General features: G+C 43.0%; 1 protein-coding gene across 1 annotated transcript in view; it reads left to right on the forward strand.

The window, feature by feature from the left end:
• LOC149281307 (myc box-dependent-interacting protein 1-like) overlaps positions 1-19,668 on the forward strand; it is a 36,019-nt gene extending 16,351 nt beyond the window's left edge. Inside the window, exons 3-19 of the mRNA XM_089499491.1 lie at positions 3,089-3,143; positions 3,568-3,662; positions 4,061-4,156; positions 4,300-4,407; positions 5,592-5,684; positions 7,273-7,358; positions 7,542-7,617; positions 8,497-8,591; positions 9,307-9,351; positions 11,051-11,222; positions 11,943-12,071; positions 14,541-14,644; positions 14,999-15,002; positions 17,036-17,134; positions 18,485-18,598; positions 18,799-18,900; positions 19,561-19,668. Coding sequence (XP_089355617.1) covers positions 3,089-3,143; positions 3,568-3,662; positions 4,061-4,156; positions 4,300-4,407; positions 5,592-5,684; positions 7,273-7,358; positions 7,542-7,617; positions 8,497-8,591; positions 9,307-9,351; positions 11,051-11,222; positions 11,943-12,071; positions 14,541-14,644; positions 14,999-15,002; positions 17,036-17,134; positions 18,485-18,598; positions 18,799-18,900; positions 19,561-19,668 — 1,581 coding nt within the window. The remainder of the gene's footprint in view (positions 1-3,088; positions 3,144-3,567; positions 3,663-4,060; positions 4,157-4,299; positions 4,408-5,591; positions 5,685-7,272; positions 7,359-7,541; positions 7,618-8,496; positions 8,592-9,306; positions 9,352-11,050; positions 11,223-11,942; positions 12,072-14,540; positions 14,645-14,998; positions 15,003-17,035; positions 17,135-18,484; positions 18,599-18,798; positions 18,901-19,560) is intronic.
• Positions 19,669-21,104: the final 1,436 nt, after the last annotated feature.

Raw genomic sequence — 21,104 nt, forward strand, 5'->3', positions numbered from 1 at the left:
TTATTTAAAGTTACAAAGACAAGTGCAGAGGAAAACAAAATGGAACGCTTCCAAAATAAACAGTGTTCAATATCACTAATATTAATAAATTATTAATTAAAATTGCTGTTTTTTTATAATTCCATTGACTATAAAATAAAAAAGTTATGCTTGAAATGTTACATAGTTACAAATAACTAATATAACTATTATGTAACTATAATGCAACTAATTACCGCTATTTAAGGTTTCGGGCTCCTTCCTATAGGCTAATATCATCCAATAGGAAGCTTGCCAGCTGATGCCTGAACAGTGATGGGAGTTGCAGTTACCTGCTGCCTGCCCCCGGTTCTAGCGGCGCCGTGCAGATTTTAGTGTTTTTTTATTCTGGTTGCACAATCGCCCCCGAAAAACCCTGCCGGGTTGTCATGCTCTTTTAATTATAAGTATCTGCGGATGTTTGTGCAGCAATCGGAAGGACATCTCTTGAGTAATTTTAACGTTTTAACTCGTGGTGTGCTGGTGGTAAATGTAAGAATTGTATTAAATGATAGTAATTTAATAATAATAAAAAAACAAAAAAAAAATATTTAAAAAAAATCACATGCCCTCTGCTCCTGCATTCCAAAAAAAAGAATAAAACCACAGAATGCTTCAGCTTTTTTACATTAAAAATTTCTGGGTCAATGAGTAGAAATAGACTAAATTTTACGGGGGGGGGGGACCCTAAACAGATAAAAAAAAACAACAAAAAAAACAAACCATATTTATACGGGATGTTTACAATATTTCACTTCTGTACAGGGCAGACCTCGCTGCATTTATTACAAATGAAAAAAAAGGCAAATCTTAATCCTACCCTAATTAAGTCAAGAAACGCAGAACCCGCCGGCAGATCGGCCCCATCCGGCCCCCGTCTAGTCGCCCGTTTCTCCTGCTGTAAAGACTCAAACCTTAATCAGTGGTTGGTCTCGTCTTAGATTCAGGAGCCGTATGTCTATCCCATGCATGTTTAATACCCTCACTGTATTACCCTCTACCACTTCTGCTGGGAGGCTGTTCCATTTATCTGTCCCCCATTCGGTAAGGGGAAAAGTATAAACCTCAGGTAGAAAGTTGAGGCCTAAGCTGTACTTGAGTTATTTTCTTGTTTTGATTGCGAATTACACATTGAGACGGGTAATCGGGCTGTGCGTCCGACCAGAACATAACATTCTCCGGACAGCAGGAACGAAAACACGCAACTCATCAAAAACACCCAAATCCCTGACTTCACCATTTCAGGGAGAAAATGAGGATAACATCTGGAAGGATAATCATCAAAAAATCCAAACTGAAAAAAATAGCCATGTGAAATGAGGACTTAAAAAGCCGCGGCTGCAACAATATAGATAGAAACAAAATACAACGAAAGCAACGATGACTCAAATCGAAACTTTAACTCCCACGTTACCAGCGGAAAAACTTTCTAGCGATAAACGCGTGACTATTGTAGCTGGAAACGGCTGATTTTTAATGGAATCTCTTCATAGGCGTACAGAGGCCTTTATCACTCCCATCACTCCTGTGTTCCAATGGCCCTTTATCACTCCCATCACTCCTGTGCTCCAATGGCCCTTTATCACTCCCATCACTCCTGTGCTCCAATGGCCCTTTATCACTCCCATCACTCCTGTGCTCCAATGGCCCTTTATCACTCCCATCACTCCTGTGCTCCAATGGCCCTTTATCACTCCCATCACTCCTGTGCTCCAATGGCCCTTTATCACTCCCATCACTCCTGTGTGCCAATGGCCCTTTATCACTCCGATCACTCCTGTGTGCCAATGGCCCTTTATCACTCCGATCACTCCTGTGTGCCAATGGCCCTTTATCACTCCCATCACTCCTGTGTGCCAATGGCACGTTGTGTTCCAAGTTTAAGTTTAAAAGGATAATTGATGGTTAGAAACCCTTTTGTAATTATGTTACAGCCAGAAATTACCTTGTTTTTCATGAAAACAGCAGTGACCCCAAACTTTTGAACTGCTGTGTATCTGATACACAGACTAGAACGCATACAAATGGTTAATATGTCTGAAAACATCGCATTCTGCAAAGAGCTGTTTAAAAAAAACAAAAACCTCATTTTTAATCTATCAGTGATGAAAAAATAATAATAAAAAAAAAAAAATTAGGTTAAGCATTTTCTCCCCTAAATTCTTTTTCTCGTGGGGTTAGAAGCAGTGCTGGACTCGTAGCCCTGGGTGTAACGGCAGGACTGGGAGCCAAACATCCCACAGACTGCGAACAGGGCTGGGAGAATTTGGCCGTAGATGGAAAACACATCGCCTTCTTATAGAAACAGTTTAACCGCTTTCATGCCAAGGACTTTGTCACATATAGTATTCCTACCCCGGTACCCTGAAGGGTCAAACGTAATTATATATATAAACTGTCAGGGTTTGCCATCTAGTCGCCCGTTTCTCCTGCTGTAAAGGCTCAAACCTTAATCAGTCGTTGGTCTCGTCTTAGATTCAGGAGCCGTATGTCTATCCCATGCATGTTTAGATTCACTCACTCTATTACCCTCTGCCACCTCTGCTGGGCGGCTGTTCCACGTATCTACCACCCTCTCATTAAAGTAAAAGGACCATTGGAGGACCAAGTGATGAGGACTACGGGATTTTGCAGAGATTAACCGGAAGGCAGGCAGATATTTTAGGAGCGCTAATCCCAACCAAGGAGATTATTCTGGTGGATTTGAAAGGTGATCGTTGGGCTGTGCATCCTGATAAGAGGTGGTTGTACTTCCCCACAGGTCACTTCTAAACGGTTCTGTACTGCCTGGGACTATTGGGAGTGGTAGTCCAACAAGAGAGAAGGAGCTATTGGCAATAATAAATCTTTTTTGCATGTCCTGTCTATCAAAGGGTTAAATGCACGCAGCCGGGGGGGGGGGGGGGGGGGTTGTGGGCTTCGTTCCATGCGCGCCATGCGTATGGAGGCTGTCAGCCCTGAAAAGCTATAATAAGAGCATTTTAAACAAAGAAGGGGGCATGGTGGAGGATCTGCGATCCATCAGCTTTCATCTAACAGATAATCTGCTTTCTCCTTGAAATGATTACAGACAGAAGGATCCAAGCTGCAGAAGGATCTGAGGACCTATCTGGCTTCTGTAAAGGGTAAGACACCTTCCCAAAAAAGGCTCCCTAACTAACAAAGTCTCCCGGATCCACGATACGCTCACTGGGGTGGATTAAAATTCCATCTAAAAAATATATTTGATCTATACATCTATTAGTGGTGGGTCCAGCAGAATGCATTGATCAAAGTTCTACTCCTTAAACCTTATCCTCTACTCCTTATCCCAGGGGGAGAAAAAGACCAAATGGAAGAGTGTCCATTCAGGCATTTTTTGTATGGGTTTGGGGAGGAGAAGGGAGAGAACTTCAAGACAAGAAGTAGTTTAGATAATGCTGGCATTATCTAAATTGACAAATAAAAAGCTGCGAGCCGCTTTATTAAACCCATTTAGTAACCGCTGTGATTGTTCCCCTTTTTTTTTATAAATAACAACGTTCCACTTTTCTCTCTTTCTCCGTCCAGCTATGCATGAAGCCTCCAAGAAGCTCACGGAGTGCTTGCAGGAAATCTACGAGCCGGACTGGCCGGGCAGAGAGGAAACAAACAGAATCGCAGAGGTGAGACAACCCCAGAATGGAAAGGAGAGGGGGGGGGGGGGGAGGAAAGGAGAGAAGGAAAAAAGAGGAAAGGAGAGGAGAGAAAAATAGAAAAGGAGAGGAGATTAATATTAGGATAAAGAAAGGACAGAAGAGAGAGAATTGATAGTAACTTAGTAGTATCTTAGAGGTAAACATTCAGGAGCAGATAACATGTCGTGTGTTTGCCAGAACTTCTCTATATGGAGGATTCTCTGCAGGAAACCAGAACGACCAGGAGATGATTCTATAGAATCTTGTGGTTCATAAACTTAAGCAAATTCTGAAACTGGGACTTATAATGAGACAAACGAGAATGAAGCCGATTGTTGCTGATCTAGAAGAAGCCACGTCATTAAAAACCAAACCCTTCTCTCCAGAACAATGACCTCCTGTGGACGGATTACCACCAGAAGCTGGTTGACCAGGCTCTCCTTACCATGGACACCTACCTCGGACAGTTCCCCGACATTAAGGTATTTTAGGGGTTTAAATAATCTACATGCTTGAAATATAATATAGAATGTTGGCTTTAACGATGATTCGAATGTATCCTATGCCGCTCATAAATGTTTATTAAACATCAGTTTTACTTAAATTCTCTTCCTGTATCTCGCAGTCTCGCATCGCTAAACGGGGAAGAAAGCTAGTGGATTATGACAGCGCCCGACACCACTTTGAATCCCTACAGAATGCAAAAAAGAAGGACGAAACCAAGATCGCCAAGGTATGGTGGGCCGTGTAACGTGCCTGGTGTGTTTCGGCCGGCCCTGACCGCCTATAAATGACCCCAACTGCTTTATAAGCTACGTAAAGACGTCATGTCCACATATGTGTTCGATGTATCGGTCGAATAGTTGGAGGATTCTGACAATTTCAACTCGCTGCTCCGAGTACCATTTCTCATTTAGTTATTAAGCCCCTTTATTACCAATTTTATAATGGCGTATAGGGGGTTGGGTAAGAAGTGCCTTTGAGTTGTTGCATGATATTTTTTTTTTCCCCATCTACTGTACATCCAAGGAAGCAAGTTTGTTTTGTTTAATACAGAGATCAGGGGTGAGTCTAGGGTTTGTCACACCTAATTGTAGTATTTCCTCCCTCCCCCCAGTAACTAGGACACAGACTCACCCTAACACCATATGATTATACACCCTATCACCATACTCTCCCTTGCACCACTACTTCTTCTAGGCTCACCCCTGGCGCTTTAACACCGTACACTGACACACCCACGCTAACACCGTACACTGACACACCCACGCTAACACCGTACACTGACACACCCACGCTAACACCGTACACTGACACACCCACGCTAACACCGTACACTGACACACACTCTAACACCATACAGTTGCAATAAAAGTTTACATTTTGGTAGAGGAACAAGTTAGACTTCGATGACAAAAAAAAAGATATTTTATTGCTTCCAGAAAAAAAAATAGAAAAGAAATAGGCTACACTTCAGCGCTTCCAAGAGTAAAGATCTAAAGATCCATGCGCAGCATTTTCTGTATATAATAAATGCCAACCCCTCCGGCTCTCTAATGGTTGACGGGTGAATGATTTGTTCTCTGTCTACGGGTAGCATGCCAGTCTGTAATACTTGGCGCGAGTGCCAATTACTCCGATCCTCGTCTTTTCCAATTACGCAATATGCCGATGTTTTTTGAGCTGTGACTAATTCTTGTCGTTGATCTCTGCAGCTGATTACTGATTATGATCTTGTCATCGCCAATGGTCCGTTCTATGTGGAAAGCTAATTGCTGTTCTCCCGGCATGCTTCGAAGGACGGCATAACCCCGAGCGCCCCCTTCACCGCCTGTTCTGTAACGGCCGATATTAAAACCAAATCTCTTTCTTTCCTTTCTTCTCTCTGTTCTTTTTTTTACCTGGAAATGCTCGCAGCCCGTGTCGTTGCTTGAGAAGGCTGCCCCCCAGTGGTGCCAGGGGAAAATACAAGCCCACCTGGTTGCCCAAACTAACCTGCTCCGAAACCAGGTGACCCTGGCTGAGCCCTAACCGTGCATGCGCTTCCGGCTTGAATCTTTGTGTCGGCGCAGCCTTCGGTCTCTGCGGTCAGGGTGAATCTAAAATTTTAGTACTTTCATAAATAGATTGGAGGGAAATGTATCATTCAAAGTAACAAATTGTCCGGATTCCAAGCCATTACAAATGCACCTCACCCTGGGGGGGGGTTGGGTGCTATTGCTTTTATTTGAACATTGGATCCCATTACCAGAAGCCATTTTTTTGTGTATTTAACTTGTAGTTCATAACTAAAGTGCCTATAGTAGCGAGGGTTTAATGCAGCGTTTGCATCATGTCTGGATCCTTTCCATGTTCCGACTATGGGATCCCTGTTCTTTGTAGCCCCCTTTCAATGGCTTTATGTTTTGGCCCAGGGCTAGATGATGCCAGCCCGCCCTTGACATCAACAAGTTCTGTTTCGGCCCTCGTTAGGTTTCCTTGTTGTCCGATATAATAAATAGCCGCAGGGAGGACGGTCCGTTCCCCGCCTTGGGAATTCTTCCCCGTTTCCCACGAGTAGTCGGCGTCCTCCTCGGCTCCCAGGCGTCGCTGCCAGCGGAATTTCAAGAAGGAGGCTGCGGCGCTTTGGAATTTCCATCCAATGAAGAGTTACTGAGATATTTAACGCCCCGAACCAGACAGATAACCGCACATCCGCAAATTAAAGCCGATCTGTTAGTTTTCCCAAATCCTACATTTTACAGCCCGTTTCTCCTTCCAGAGGCTACGTGGCCGCCGACCACCTGCGAGACTGAAGGCTGCGAATGTGTCTGACTAACCTAACTGTATATCTAACATAAATGTATACTAAATGTGTGATTGACAGACCCAAACTTTGCGCAAAAGTTGCTGTTTTTTTTTGAATTTTTCGATAATGTCGAAGCTATTCCGTAAAACCGTTTCCATGGCGATTGCATCACTTTTATGCATTATTATATACTAACCAATCATATATTCCAAAAGTGCCAGACTAATACAAAGGTAGTTGAAAAATACTCTTTAGAATATCATGAAATATGAATTTTGAAACCAACAACGAATTTCGTTTCCTGCCCTTTAGGTTCGGACGAAATTCTGAGAGCTTTTTGCATCAGGAAACAAAATTCTTTGTCACTCCCCCCCCATTCATTCTCTCGCACTCTCATTCACTCATCTGTCTTCGTCCGCTTCTCCCTGTGTCGTCTTCTTTCATCGGCTTCTCCATGAGAACGTGAGAGAGGCCGGCCCGTGACTCCGTTCTTGTGATTAGGCCAGAATAATGGAGACAGATTCATGGAGAAAGGGAAACGTTTTCTGCACCTCCCTTTCTTCTCAAATCTGTTTGCATTAGAGAGTGAGTGTGAGTGAAAGAAAGGAAAATTTCGGGCTCTCTGCTTCGTTTTTCGTTTGTCTCATCGAGGTCCCTCCTTGTTTTCGGATGAATCCAAATGCACAAGTCTACTTTCCAGAAGAATGTTTTTGTTGCGTTCCTAGCCGTGTAATAAGCGTGTTCTTAGACGCTGGAACATACTCCTTATACGCTGTGCCAAAATGTCACGTGTTCCCTATCTCTGCTCAGGCCGAGGAAGAGCTCGTCAAAGCCCAGAAAGTGTTTGAGGAGATGAACGTGGATCTGCAGGAAGAGCTGCCCTCCTTATGGAACAGGTAGATCATCCCTCCCAAGTGCCCTTGTTCATTTTGTCCAGTCCCTCTGTTCCGCAGACACCCTTGTCATGTTTTTCGTTTACGAGGATTACGAGTGTTGGTTAGTGGCTCTTGAGTTCGTTGATCGATATCGAGGCCGGGTTTGATGGGAATTAACGAATAATATTTCTTGTGTTTTGGTAGCCGTGTTGGTTTCTATGTCAACACATTCCAGAGCATTGCGGGGCTTGAAGAAAACTTCCACAAAGAAATGGGGAAGGTAAGACGCGGACATCAAAACAAGGATTTTTGTGTCTTTTTTTCATTTTTGGTTTGTTACTTTTTAGACAAATCTGACACAATTCTCCTTCTTCCCTTCTCCCCTTCTTCACTTTTCCTTCTCTCCTTCTCCCCTTCTTCACTTTTCCTTCTCTCCTTCTCCCCTTCTTCACTTTTCCTTCTCTCCTTCTTCACTTTTCCTTCTCCCCTTCTTCACTTTTCAACGTTAGTTTGAAGAATTGGACACTAAGCTAACTTTCCCTTCTTTCGATCTGTATAATTTTTTTTAAGACAAAAAGGAAATCGGAATTTCAAAAAATTCTAAAACATTTTCAGAAGCTTTTGAGCTTTTTTTAAAAATTTTTTTTTTTGCATAAACAGTTTTTTTGCGCACTTCCTAGCATTTTTCACACCAGTTCCTAAAAAGAGCCTCATAAATCATAACTTCTCCTTTTTGTTAATAAAGTATAACTTTACCCCAAATCTATTCATGAACATCTTTAACATGCAAATTGAATGTGTTGAACTTCCGGTGTTTATTGTTAGAATTTGATTGTCTGAGGAGCCTTTACCTCCCACATGAAATTAGAGATATTATTTTTTTTTTTTTCTTGCAGTCATAGAAACTACAAAAAAAAACACAAAACAAATTTTGGGCCAAGTAGAAAACTCCCAAAATAATTTCACAATGATTGTGTGTCGTCGGGGTGTGGGCTCTTCCTGATTATTGCAGAATTTGTTCTGTAGGACGGCTTTATGTAACAAATATCTTATTTCTGAGATAATTCTATCTCACAGCCTCTATTTAAATGTAGCAGAGATGCTGAAAGTTCTGTTTTTTTGACCTTTTTAAAAAAAAAAAAAAATAATAATTTTGCAGCTGCATCAAAACCTTAATGATGTGATGGTGACTCTGGAACAGCAACAAGGAAAACAGTCATCAAACGCCTTCACGCCAGTGAAAGCTCAGCCAAGGTGAGAGTTGGGGGCATCTCCACGGGGTTCGGCCAACTGCCCTGTAATCCACGCCATCGCGGACCCCCCATTACTGCCACGTCCTGTCTGTTTACAACCTGTATGTTTTACTAGCCAACTTTTGTAGTAAGTGTAGCCAAAGCCCCATATCTGTTGCCCCCCCCCCCCGGCCGGCCTTGGCCATGACGTTTTTGGGCAACCCACAAAGGTCCTTCTGCGTTAAATGGTCCAACTAAAGGATCTTGGTCCTTCAGAAACTTCTGGATCATTTAGGAGTTCTGGTGGCGCTCGAATGTATAAAACTTACTGAAACTCAACCAGCTGGTCGCCGACCAAACTCTTCGATTGCTATTGTATTTAAGAGGTTAAACCTGATTTTCTCTTTTTAAATAACTTTAATGTCACCACCAAGAAGAGCTGTCCTCGGGGGCCACTGTGGCCTTTAAAATGCAGATTTTTTTCCTACGCATCACCCTGCTGACAAATAAGAACTTTATTTTGTATTTTTAGTATACAGCGTTTCATTTCTCATTATCTCTGGGAACATCTCAAACTCACGAGGGTTAAATTATTTATCATGCTTTAGTTGTGTCGTCGGCGTTTGTTGCTTAAAAGCCAAGGCCGTCCCTTAGCAGGACTGGGGGTTTCTTTCTCGTTTTCCTAAAGCCTTCCTTTTCTTCACCGATAACCATTTCTACCCTAACGACCCCAACAGAAAGAAAGCAAACTTGTTCTCCAGACTGAGGATAAAAAGGAGCAGGTAGTGAATTAAATGCATCATGGTTTAACCAAGGGTGTGATTGTACCAGCGATTCCCGAGTGTGTGCTCCAGGTTTTGTCTGCGCATGTCCAATTAACCTTTTGTTTTTTTCTTGTTCTATTGTATTATATATTCTATTGCATATACGTCGGCAACATTTCAAGTTTATCTTTGTTATATTTACAAATAATTACTTTTCATTGTAGATAAAAATTTTATCTGCAAGGGGGAAGAATAATCCATTGCACAGCTGCCTTCCAGAGCAGAATACTGCTGTAAGACAGTACAGGAAGTGGAGAGTGCAGAGGAAATGCGCTTCCCCCAGTCTGTTAAAAACACAATAATAACATTAGGTTCCTGTTAATGAATGAACCATTCTTTATATACCTCCGTAAAGATTGATTATAGAAAAAAATTATAGTAGTAGGAAAAAGATTTGTCGATAAAGTTTATTTGGTTTTTTTATATTACAAAACCACTAAAAACCTTTTTAGTCTTTAAGGTCCCTTTTTCTTTTATTTTTTAAGGTTGTATTTAAGTTGGGAAGTAAAACGCATATTTGCAAGATATTTTTTGTTTGTTTTGTCAGGATACCCATTTTGTGATCTAGCTGCTCGTTATTACATCACTAACATTAATACACTTTTTTTTTACATTAAAATTCTTTGCTGGTAAAAAAAATTAATTGGGTTTTCAGTTTTACTAAACTTAACCTGTGGAGATAACATAGGTTATCAATTAAGTTTATGCATGAAGAGGTTTCTTTCTAACACAGTTTAACCTTTGGATACATTTAACTTGCATGCCGGATGTTGTTGTTTTTTTTTTTTTTTTTTTTTTTTTAAATGCCATATCCTTTGTGACTTTCATACAGAATTATTTCAAAACTTAAATGTTTTGTTTTCAACCATTTTATTATTTTTTAAATCAACACTAGTTGGATATTAAATATTGTACAAAAAATGTAAAAAATAGAGTAACTATTATTTAATAAATTATATTACACATTTATTTATTTTTTGATGGATGGATGGATGGATGTGTTTGTCTCAGTTAGTCAAGAATTTAGTGCTTTACTCTTAGAAAGAGATCTGTGCTCTCATAAAAAGACCACCAGGGAATGGGACCACCTCTTCTAGATGGAGAAGGTTCTTCAAATGTTATTTTCCCAGAAGTATGGAGGAAAAAAAGCTGAGAGGGAGGGCGATGGAAGTGTGGCTGCTGTGGGGATAGAGGAAAGGCTGTAGGATGGAGAGGACAAAGAAGCCTAGACTGGTGGAATGTTCCCTGTGGGCGATGTGAGACATTTATGGAGGACTCTCTTCCAGCTTGTCCTTGGTCCGTAGCATCTCCTGTAGCTGCTGAGTCGCCTGCGTGGCTCTTCTATTACACACGTATGTGTCGTCAGCAAAGCAAACACGTAAGGTCAGGGTGGCAATAAGCCCCGTGGGAAGTCAGTAGGCGCCCAAAGATATATAAGATGTTCGTCTGAATTGTATAATTAGAACACCTTACATATTATGTTTTTATAAACTTCCTAAAATATAGTCCAGATTTGTGTTTAAAGTAAAATTAGTTCCAAAATTGTATTTTTCAAAACTCTAACCAGCTAAAAAGGGGTATAATAACAATAAAAATTAATTTCTGATGGACTTCATTTAAACAGGATGGAATTAAACATCCTCTCTTCTATCCCCAGCGACACCAGTTCCGTGAAGGTGAATAAGAGTCCGTCCCCTCCGCCTGACGGACCTCCGCCTTCAGCCACCGAAACCAAGACCGTCAACCACGAACCCGAGGAAGAAGCACCTGCAACGGCGTCATTCTTTGTAGATGCACCGTCTGCGGAGGTGTCCAAATCGCCTTCTCAGGTATTCTAGCTTCACACCTGCAGGAGAAAGGCTTATCGTATATATATTTTATAGAGCACATTAAGTATTATTTGAATGTGATAAGAAAAAGTCATGCATAAAGGGGGTCTATGAATATTTTAGATATTTAAACTTTAATAAAATCTACGAATATTATATTAAAATTGATTGTGTTAGAAAACCAAACCAACACCGCCCCCTGCTGGCAGCTACGTAGTATCACACATTGAGAAAGAACTCGAAACAATGTAATGTTGCTAAATTATAAGCCCAGATCGTGTGTATCTAAACTGATTTAATGTCGGTTAACCCTTTCATGCCAGAGGGAGGAGTGACGCATCTCGCTTATCCTCTGGCGCTCCAGTGGGGGGAAAAAAAATGATCTCCCTTTTGCATTGAGCGAAGAACAGCTTTATTACCGATGTATAGCGTTCAGCTGCTTTTTACCCCCCCTGCTTATTTTGCCCCCCCCCCCCGTGTCCCAGGCTGCCCACCCTGTCTTTGTTCCGTGTTCTGTACGATAACGGTACTCTTTATTTGCACATGGATTCTCCGTTGTTGCAGTGAAATATAACCGGTGACGTCATGTGATTGATCCTCGGGGTCCCTGTGTCTACGTTATGCTAACATGTTCCCGTATTTTTTTTTGTTTTGTTTTTTCTTGGGGGGGGCCGGTAATTGTTTGGATGGCCTTCTTGGTGTTATTTTACTTGCATGTAGCTGAGGAAAGGCCCACCCGTCCCACCGCCACCAAAACACACGCCGTCAAAGGACCTCAAGCAGGAAAATATCATCGGCCTGTTTGATGACAATTTTGTGCCCGAAATAAGTGTGACCACCCCCTCGCAGGTTAGAAGCCGCTGTCTGTTTTTCCTCCTCGCTCCAGCTCACTAACACTCGCACGACCAAAATACGTGAAGGTGTCACTTGCAAATCAGACCAGAGATCAGGGCAGGCTGTCTCGAGGTGACCGGCCAAACGGTCTCGGTCCCTCTCGGAATGCGTCACACCTCGCGGTGGATTAACGTCCGCATGTCAACATCTGATCAATGGTTCCTTCTATTCGTTATGGATTGAGCGGTAAACATGAACGATGGGCGAATTAAAGAGATGAAGCAATGGATTTTCCATCAGGCCTTTTCTCTTGATACATTGTTATTGATCTTAAAAATGAGGACTGAATAGCAAAAGCAGTCCGGGAGAAGCAAGACTTCAGAGATTAGAAATCTGAGTTGAATAAAAGGAATCAATTGAACAGAGTTTGGTAAAATACTTCATTATCCTAGAAGCCGTAATTGATACAGTATCCCCCCCCCTTGATAATAAGATTTCTTCTAGACGGGGCGAATGCCTTAAAGGGGAACTCCCAATATACGTTTATTTTCCTATGGTTGTGATATTTGCCACAAGAAGTCCCATAAATAGTAACGTTGTAATTGATTTCTATGGTTTATAGGAGTAGTCATCATGATCTTCTACTATTTGGGAGACTCGATCTCATGACCTGGAAGCCCCTTGGAGATTAAAACGTGGCCAACGCCAACAAATGTCCTTACGCAAGACATTGTGGCAATAATAGCTTGACGTATGGCTCGGCTGACTTCTCCTCGCGTTAGCACTGGCCCTTAGTGTCCGAAATCCGGCTCGGAAAGGTGACCCTCAGCTGTCTTATACTTCAAGTTACTAAAACCTACCGAGGGACGTATTGCCAGGTACCTACTGACCATAAAAATATGGTTCCTACAGAAAAATGTTGGGAGTTTCTCTTTAACCAGCTTTGTGACCTCCTAGATCACAAACCCTGCGCATGCACCAGATAAGACTCCACTAAATGAGAGTTATTGATTAGTCTATCACTGCCCAGTATCTGGTCTTATTTATCCTAGAAAGTGACACCTCCAAAAGACGTTTTTACCCCCTCTGTCTCTTTTTTTATCTTCAGACTTTGGCTCCTTGGAAACCCAGTAAAGCAGGGTTCATGTAGCGTTTTGTGTTAAATTAGACGGTGTTTATAAATGTTTATTAGAAGAGATAAACCTGCGGCTCATTCGCTTCTGACTTGCGTTATTTAGGAGTTTCGGAGAAGCCATTGTCTGTGGGACCATCCTGGGTTTCCTTCCCGCGCATGCTGTGTCCGTAGCTTGGTGCATGCTCCCTGGCTGGCTGATATATTGTTTATACGCTTTTTCCTATGTAACGGGTTATTGGGGTCTTTTGTAAAGACAGAAACGGGGTACCTAATGGCTCATCAGATATGTAATGGCATTAAATCGGAGACTGCACTCAGAGGTCCAGGAAATTGTCCGGATGATCCACATCTTTGCCTTCGGAATAATTGTGTATTTGTGACGTGACTCGATGTGCTTTACACGATTTGTGTTTTTACAAATAATTCAAGTTCTCATAGGTTTTGTGATGGAATCTCAACTTCTACCGTTGGTTCCGCTGCAGTCTCGGCTGATGCATGATGAGAAGCGTGACGCATACGTCACGTGGCAGCTCCGGTCTTCATGGCACGGGCTACATGTCAGAAAGGGAAACTTTTCTGGTCTTCGTGTCTTTCTTGGTAGTTACTGTAGAAGCAGCTGAAATAAACAGCTTTTCACAGTAACTCCAGGGGTCTTCCATATTGTCTTCAAAGTCTGGCATCCAGAAACCACCATGTTTGGAAAAACTTTAGGGACACCAAGCTGACCCTTACGCTCTAAATTGTTTCAGCTCCGTTAAACATTGTATCACGTGGGTTTACATGACCATAGTTTATAGAGTGTATGGGGGGGGGGGGGGATGGTCCGGTATTGGCTGGCAACCCATAGTCTGGAATGCATGCCCAACAAAATGGTCGAGTAACACGTCCGCACAAATACCTGGTCGCTGTTCTAGAAAATGTACCTCGTCTATTGTTCTCTGTCTGCATTTCCTAAAAGTCTAAGAAAGTAAATTATAGAACAAAGAACAGAAGTACGGAGGCTGCTTTAGGATCCAGAAATATTATGTTTTAGGTGCCCCTCGCGACCACAAAGGAAATGTAAAAAGTGTTCTTCAAAGCAAGGAGCAGTCCGCCTTCCCACCCTCTCCACTTTGCCGCTGACCGTGGTGTTCCCGGACTCCTGTATGATCGCTCTGTTTGTTCATTGCGTAACCATTGTCCGCAGTGGAAACCAGCGAGCAGAAGACAATTAGGAGAGACCTGACGTGGGGCACGAGCCATGCTTGTTTCCCCTCAATCACCCAGAAACATTGTCATGGACGCTCATCCATTTGACCGGTGTGTTGTATCTAACCTTCCCTCAATCTCTTTCCTTTACTGCTGCCAAGTTTGAGGCTGTGTGGCCTCAGACCGCGGAGCCCAGCTTACTGGATCTGGATTTTGATCCCCTGAAACCTGAACCCTCTTCGGGGTACGCAGGGTACCAGCACAGGTTGGTTGATTCTCAGTTTTCCTGGACCCTTTACTGCCATGCTGTCCCTGCCCAGGAAAACACGTTCCCAATTCTCGTGTCCCATATAGATAGCCAACAGATTTCGGAGGTTAGGAAGGATACCCTGGCTTTGCTTTAGAAGTAATCTTCCCAATGTGAGATTGCAGAGCTTGCAACAATTTCAATATTTAATATTTTTGGAACCATGAGACTTGTACTAAATAAATTGCAACCTTATCCTGGGTTTCAACGTATAAATAATATGAACTAAAGGTTCGGGTTCCTATGTTTTGTAAAGTAGGCATGTGCATAGGGGCCCCACCACAGCTTGTTTTATGCCATGCCTATGTCCAGACAGGTACGGGAGGTCAAGATACGCCATCTATATTAAAGATCCGGGGCACTTATGTCTGATCCAAGGTCTAGATTCAGGCAGTGGGGGCTCTGTACAGTAGGAGGCATACGAGTAAGGGTAATGTCTACTTGAACATAATCAGGCATAGTAACATAGTACCAGCTTTTGATACTAGGAAGGCACACGTCAGGCCCAGAATCATCGATACCAACTGCTCCAGAGTGACGGCCGGCAGCCAGTAACGTAGAGTCCTACGAGTCTTCACAGACCTGGGCATCGTTCTGTATGACCACACTCCCTGGCACCAAAAGGGTTAAGCTTTCAATAGATAGTCAAAAATGAGCGCTGCGGAATATGGTGGCGCCATATAAAACAATAATATCAGTTCTCAATAGTTAACCTCTTCTGGGCCAAGACATCGACGACATCTCCCTGTAATCAAAACGCATCGTTTCTGTATTCTGTGGATGTAACCATTTTTTGATACATTGAAACACGATGTAAATATCTGCTTGTTCTCCTCTATTCCTGCCGCACGTTAACCTGATTAGTCTCTGCCTTGGGATATGTGGGAGGTAAGATTTCCATCGTTTCTGCTGTTTATATCACTCACTGTTTTCTTAAAAACACATTTATTTATATATATAACATAAAAAACACATACTAATATATATATATATATATAGTCCTTATGCTGTGGGTCACTCTGTAGATAACAGAAAGGCATGAGGTTAGGTCAGACGATGTTGATTGACACCTTTGCGTTCAGAGTAGCAATGCTGGACTATTTTTCTATCTATCTATCTATCTATCTATCTATCTATCTATCTATCTATCTATCTATCTATCCGTCCGATATTTATCTATCATACATGTCTATGTCTTACAGATTAGAATAGTTTAATGCTGTTTAGGTGGCAGACCCCAATTTCCATTCCTTATTTTTTTATTTTTCGAGAAGGGGCGAATTACCACTAGGACAGGGGCCACAAGCTATTATGTGGCCCCTGAGCCCTTCTCAGCCCTGCAGGACATGTGGCTCCTTCTATTGCCACGCAAAAGGGTTGAACGCACCCGATTAACTCTTAATAGGTTTTTCGGGCAGCTCGGCTCAGACCCCTGTCTGCTGAAACAACGTAATTGGATATTATCTGTTTATTAATCACAATTTGCAGGAATTAGGGAAGTTTCCGCGGTAATTCAGCGAGTGCCGTCTACAATTCTCCGCTCACCCGGGTAAATTAAAGAGCGCACCTCGCCAAATGCGTATTAGCCTCGGTTCCTCGGTTTGGCCGGCGTCCCGGTAAATGCAAGTCCCTGAATGTCCGAGGGAGCCCAGGGTTGTCGGTCTCAATCAGTGAAACTGTTGGCTTGTGTGCGGATTCACGGCATCTAGATCCACCTGAAACACACAAAATAACCTGCTTTATATGGGGTTAATTTACTAAAAACTTTTGCCGACCCCGGGGAGCTTCTTCTGCAGGAAAAGGCTGAGCTGGCCCCGTATAATGTATACATTTATACAGGGGGCTGGCTCGCTGATTTAACTATACATTATACAGGGTCTGGCTCGCTGATTTAACTATACATTATACAGGGCATCAGTTATTGGTCTCGGTAGAGTTTATGGTTGCTGCGAAACTTTGTATGCGTTCTGCATCGTTCCAGAACGTTTTACCAAGTACCCTAAATTCTGCTGTCCCCAGCCTGGTACCCCCCCTCCATTAAACCATATTTAGTAAACGTCTGACATCTCCAAAGGGATTCATGAAATGCGGGTTGAGAGACGTTGTATAACAGAACGGTCACCGTAAAGCCGCCGGTTGTGGCTGAATTCCAGCTGGAGGTCCCCTTCGTTTCTCCTGCCAGAGACTCATCGATACGGATAGATCGCGTTCTAGAACCATTAATGTTCGTTCTTGAAGAGTCTTTCCTTTTGGGAGATTTGTTCTTATTGGATCTTTTTGTCTCTTATCTGCTGGTGTTCCCTTCTCTTTTTTCCCCCATTCCTTTTAACCCCTCGCGCCGGCGTCCAGCCTGACAAGAGCACGTCTGGCAATGTGGACCAGTTTGGCGGTGATAACGCGTTTGTGGTGGACTGGTCCTCTCAGCCCACCCAGGCAGAGTCTGCCCAAGTAAGTGGATTCCGGTCATTTCATCCTTGGCTCAAAACCCATCCTCATTACGGCCTTCATGCCAGGACATTGTGGCTGTCGACCTGTTGTTGAACCAGGTGCCATTTTCTCCATACTGAGCAACCTCTCTCATTCCACGGTCAGTCATGATGCTGCGATGAGAAAGCTTTGTCTCCACGTCTCGTCCCACCTTCGCAGTGTCCCATTTGGGCGCCATCCAAGCCAAGCTGCCAGCAGTCCCTAATAATATCAAAAGCCCTCTTCTGGGAACTGTCCAGACAAATTTGTGACTGTTGGCAGCTATGCTTTGTGTCATAATAATCATCTTTTGACAAGTCGTCTCTGTACAGCCAATCACAAATCACTCTCAAGTTATTAGCAAATAATCACTAATTTACCAAACAATGGTTTTTTTTAGTGACCCCAGCACTTATTAGCCTCTGTCTCTGTAGTTTGTGTCTGTATCTCGTGCGCTCGTTGCCTGCTCTGTCTCTATAGGTCTAGATACATTGTTACATCAATCATTGATCCAGAAAAGGAATAAACCATTTGGGAGGACAAAAAAAGATCATTAATATGGTAGATCGAGGCAGCCGTTTATCGGAACAATCATCGGACAGAATCATCCGAACGCAGCCGTTTATTCAACGACTTTTTGTTACTTTGTTATAATTTATGTACGAGGATTCTGCTCCTGAATAAAAACTTCAGACGCTGGAATCGGGAAGCCGGCTCTGTGCCGTCTGCCTGTCCTGTGCCAGTAAAAAAAAAATCTAATACTCCGGTGATGGAAACCTTGTGAATTCCAGGCTTTGGTGGAGGTTGTGTTTTCTTCTGTTGGCTGAGATGCCGTCTCCTGGTGCCTTCTGTTGGCCGCTTTCCTGGAGCGAGACGCAGTCGCTAATTGGCATTTTGCTCCATATTACAGCCGGAACCGCCAGCTCCTGCTGCCAAAACTGAACAAGAAAAGAAGGAGCCCGTAGCTCAACCCGAATCAACCGCGACCGAGAACGATACGACTGCTGTAAGACGAGGGTTTCTTGGGTTTGTGGGGCTTATAACGTTCCCAGGGGGCACCCAACTCACTCCTGTCCCCAATAAAACTCCGGTAATTGACCTGGATCCCTGCAGTATGAGTCCCCCAGGGCCATGTTTACCACGGAATCGCTACATTGTGATGTTTATAAACCACTTCCGGAGTTGGCGTACTTGCCAAACTCTGTCCCCCATAATGGTAACTTTCTGTTACGGAACATTTGATTCCTCTTCATCAATTCAGTGATTTGGGTCTTGAAGGTGACGCGGTTATCGGACTTTATTATTATTTTACTTTTTTTTTCCCCCCCCCAGCAGCCTCAAAGCTCACTTCCTGCTGTTGTGGTGGAAACATTTTCCGCCACCGTAAACGGTACCCTGGAGAGCAGCCCACCCAAAAAAGATATGCCCCCTGGATTCCTGTATAAGGTACAGAAAGAGGGAGTGATGATTATAATTATCCAACAACCCAGACGGGGCAGGGAGACGATACCTACCACGCGTGTTACTGAAGACACAAACCACGTGTTGACGTGGGACACGCATATCGATTTAGGCTCGATCGGCCGCATAGCGCGTGGAATTTATTCTACTGTTTTTGACTTTTTGTTTCTTTGCGTTTCTTACAGGTGAAGGCTCTGCACGATTATGCCGCAACCGATAATGATGAATTGAACTTGAAATCGGGCGAAGTGGTGCTAGTGACCACATTTGATAACCCAGAGGAGCAGGTAAGCCCTACGATGGCGTGGACTGTCCCCCGCTTAATACTGTAACGCTTTATACTGTAACGGTTAATCTGATAGTAATGGTCACTCTTTAGAGAGAGCTGCACTAAATGAAAATGTCTTAATTACTGAGATTGCTTTTGAAAACCAGAATTGTTGCTGATTTGCTCAGGCAGCATTTGTACGGGGGGGGGGGGTTCAAGATTGGAAATTGATCATATAATGCTGGCTCTGCCACAGGCTGCCACTCATCTCAGCTCCCATGAAGTGAAACCAAATATCTCCAATCTATCTCTCTCTCTCTCTCCTTCTCTCTCTCCTCCTCTCTCCTCTCTCTCTCTCTCCTTCTCTCTCTCTCTCCTCCTTCTCTCTCTCTCTCTCTCTCCTTCTCTCTCTCTCTCTTCAATTGACTGAACTTTTGGGTCTATTCACAAAGAAGTTGAGTGGTTAGTTAAGGGTAACTTGACTGACCAGGCTTGACTTAAGTTCATCCATCTCAGAGGGGATGGGGAGCACAAAGAGGAGGCACAGCCAACTCATAAGCACTTGCACTTTAGTGAATAGCCTGCCAGAGTTGTAGTCAATGTGTACTTGTACATTAACCCTTAAATTCAGCTACATGGGAGCATGGATTTCAGTTTCTCACCATCTCTTTTCTCCCAGGACGACGGTTGGTTAATGGGGATTAAAGAAGATGATTGGCTCCAGAATAAGGATTTTGAACAACATAAAGGCGTCTTCCCAGAAAACTTTACAGACAAGTACCAGTGAAGAGAGAGTAGCCCTCGCTCCTTCCGCTCTGGGATATTAAGCAAATTTTCTGTGAAAATGATAATGTCTACCCTACAAAAACCAAAAGAAAAAAAAAAACAAGAAAAAACAAAACAAAGGACGTTGGTCATGAAAGTGTCGGGTTCAGGTTCAGGTCTCGTATAGAAACAAGGTTAATGTTGATTCCAGGGGATGCTTTATCGTAACTTTGTATCACTGTTCAGCAAAGCGACGGCTGAGCCAACCTTCGGTCTGTTACATGAACGGGTGTCAAATTCTGTACATGTTACACGCGTGTCCTTGTCAGCAAATAAGGGGCTATGCAGTAGAACAGACAGCTTTGGGATTAAGCAAGTTGCGTCAGTGATAGCGGCTGTCTATTCCTAAATGGAACAGCTTGTAGGCATTGTTTAACTCTTTGAGTGCCAGGGGAGGCCGCAAGCCAATCTCTCTGGGCACTCAGAGGGTGAAGAAATGTTTGTTGCGTGTGCCACGGCTCTTTAACAGCACTGTAAAAATCTGGCTGGGTCACAGAGAAAGAGATTTAAAAGGGTATCTGAGTAGGTGAGAAGGGGCGTGGCTTCTCTACGACTTTGCTGACATCACATAGTTACGCTGTGAGGTCACGTGGCTGTAGGCAGAGTATTTTCTCTGCTTTTTACACACTTTCTTTGCTAAATAAAGTTAAAAAAGCAGACAAAGTTTCCATTTAACTATTTTACTAGCAGACTTTTCCAAGGGCTGTTACAGGGCCGGGACAGGTGAAATTTTCCACCTTCACCTCTTTTTTTTCCCATTTAAGTGATAAAAGGAGAGGCTGCTTTGCATGTTCGTCAAATTAGCACGTGATTCCCCGTGGAGTCTATATTTATTCTCCTGGACTTCTTAACTCTTACTCTGTGAAACCAACGCCGTGGGCCCCCAAATTCTCAGTGTTTTTAAAAATAATTTCCTAATACTTTCTTTTTAATACTTTCTTTTCTAAGCTCCGTCCAGATGTTTTTCAGCCTTTTTTTTTCTTTTTTTTTTGTGGTAGCCGTCAGTCCGAGCCTCCGACTCTTGGTTATATCCCGCGTAACCCTTTACAGCTCAAACCTTTCTGACACCATCATTTCTCGTGATACTTTGTGTCGTTTACTGTTGTGGGTTCTCCTTGGAGCCGCTAGCTATACCCGGTAGGATGGGGTTCAACTCCTATAGACAGCCTGGCGTGTTGGGAAGATAATAAAAGGGGCTGTGATGACATCATTTGTCTGGCATTTATATATATTTATGTTTATCTGCATCATTTTCATACGTTTTGGTGTTCTACATTTCAAGATAAATGCTGCAAATGCCGTGTAATTTGTGTTGTTGGTGTGTATGCACCTTTTAAATGTTTACATCTGGAAGCTAGACAAGTAACTGCGCTGATGACCTCATCAAAAGGGGAGGGG

Source organism: Sceloporus occidentalis, unplaced genomic scaffold (genome assembly GCF_023333645.1).
Source record: "Sceloporus occidentalis isolate IW3139 unplaced genomic scaffold, rSceOcc1.0.p SCAF_136, whole genome shotgun sequence".
NCBI classification, from domain to species: domain Eukaryota; kingdom Metazoa; phylum Chordata; class Lepidosauria; order Squamata; family Phrynosomatidae; genus Sceloporus; species Sceloporus occidentalis.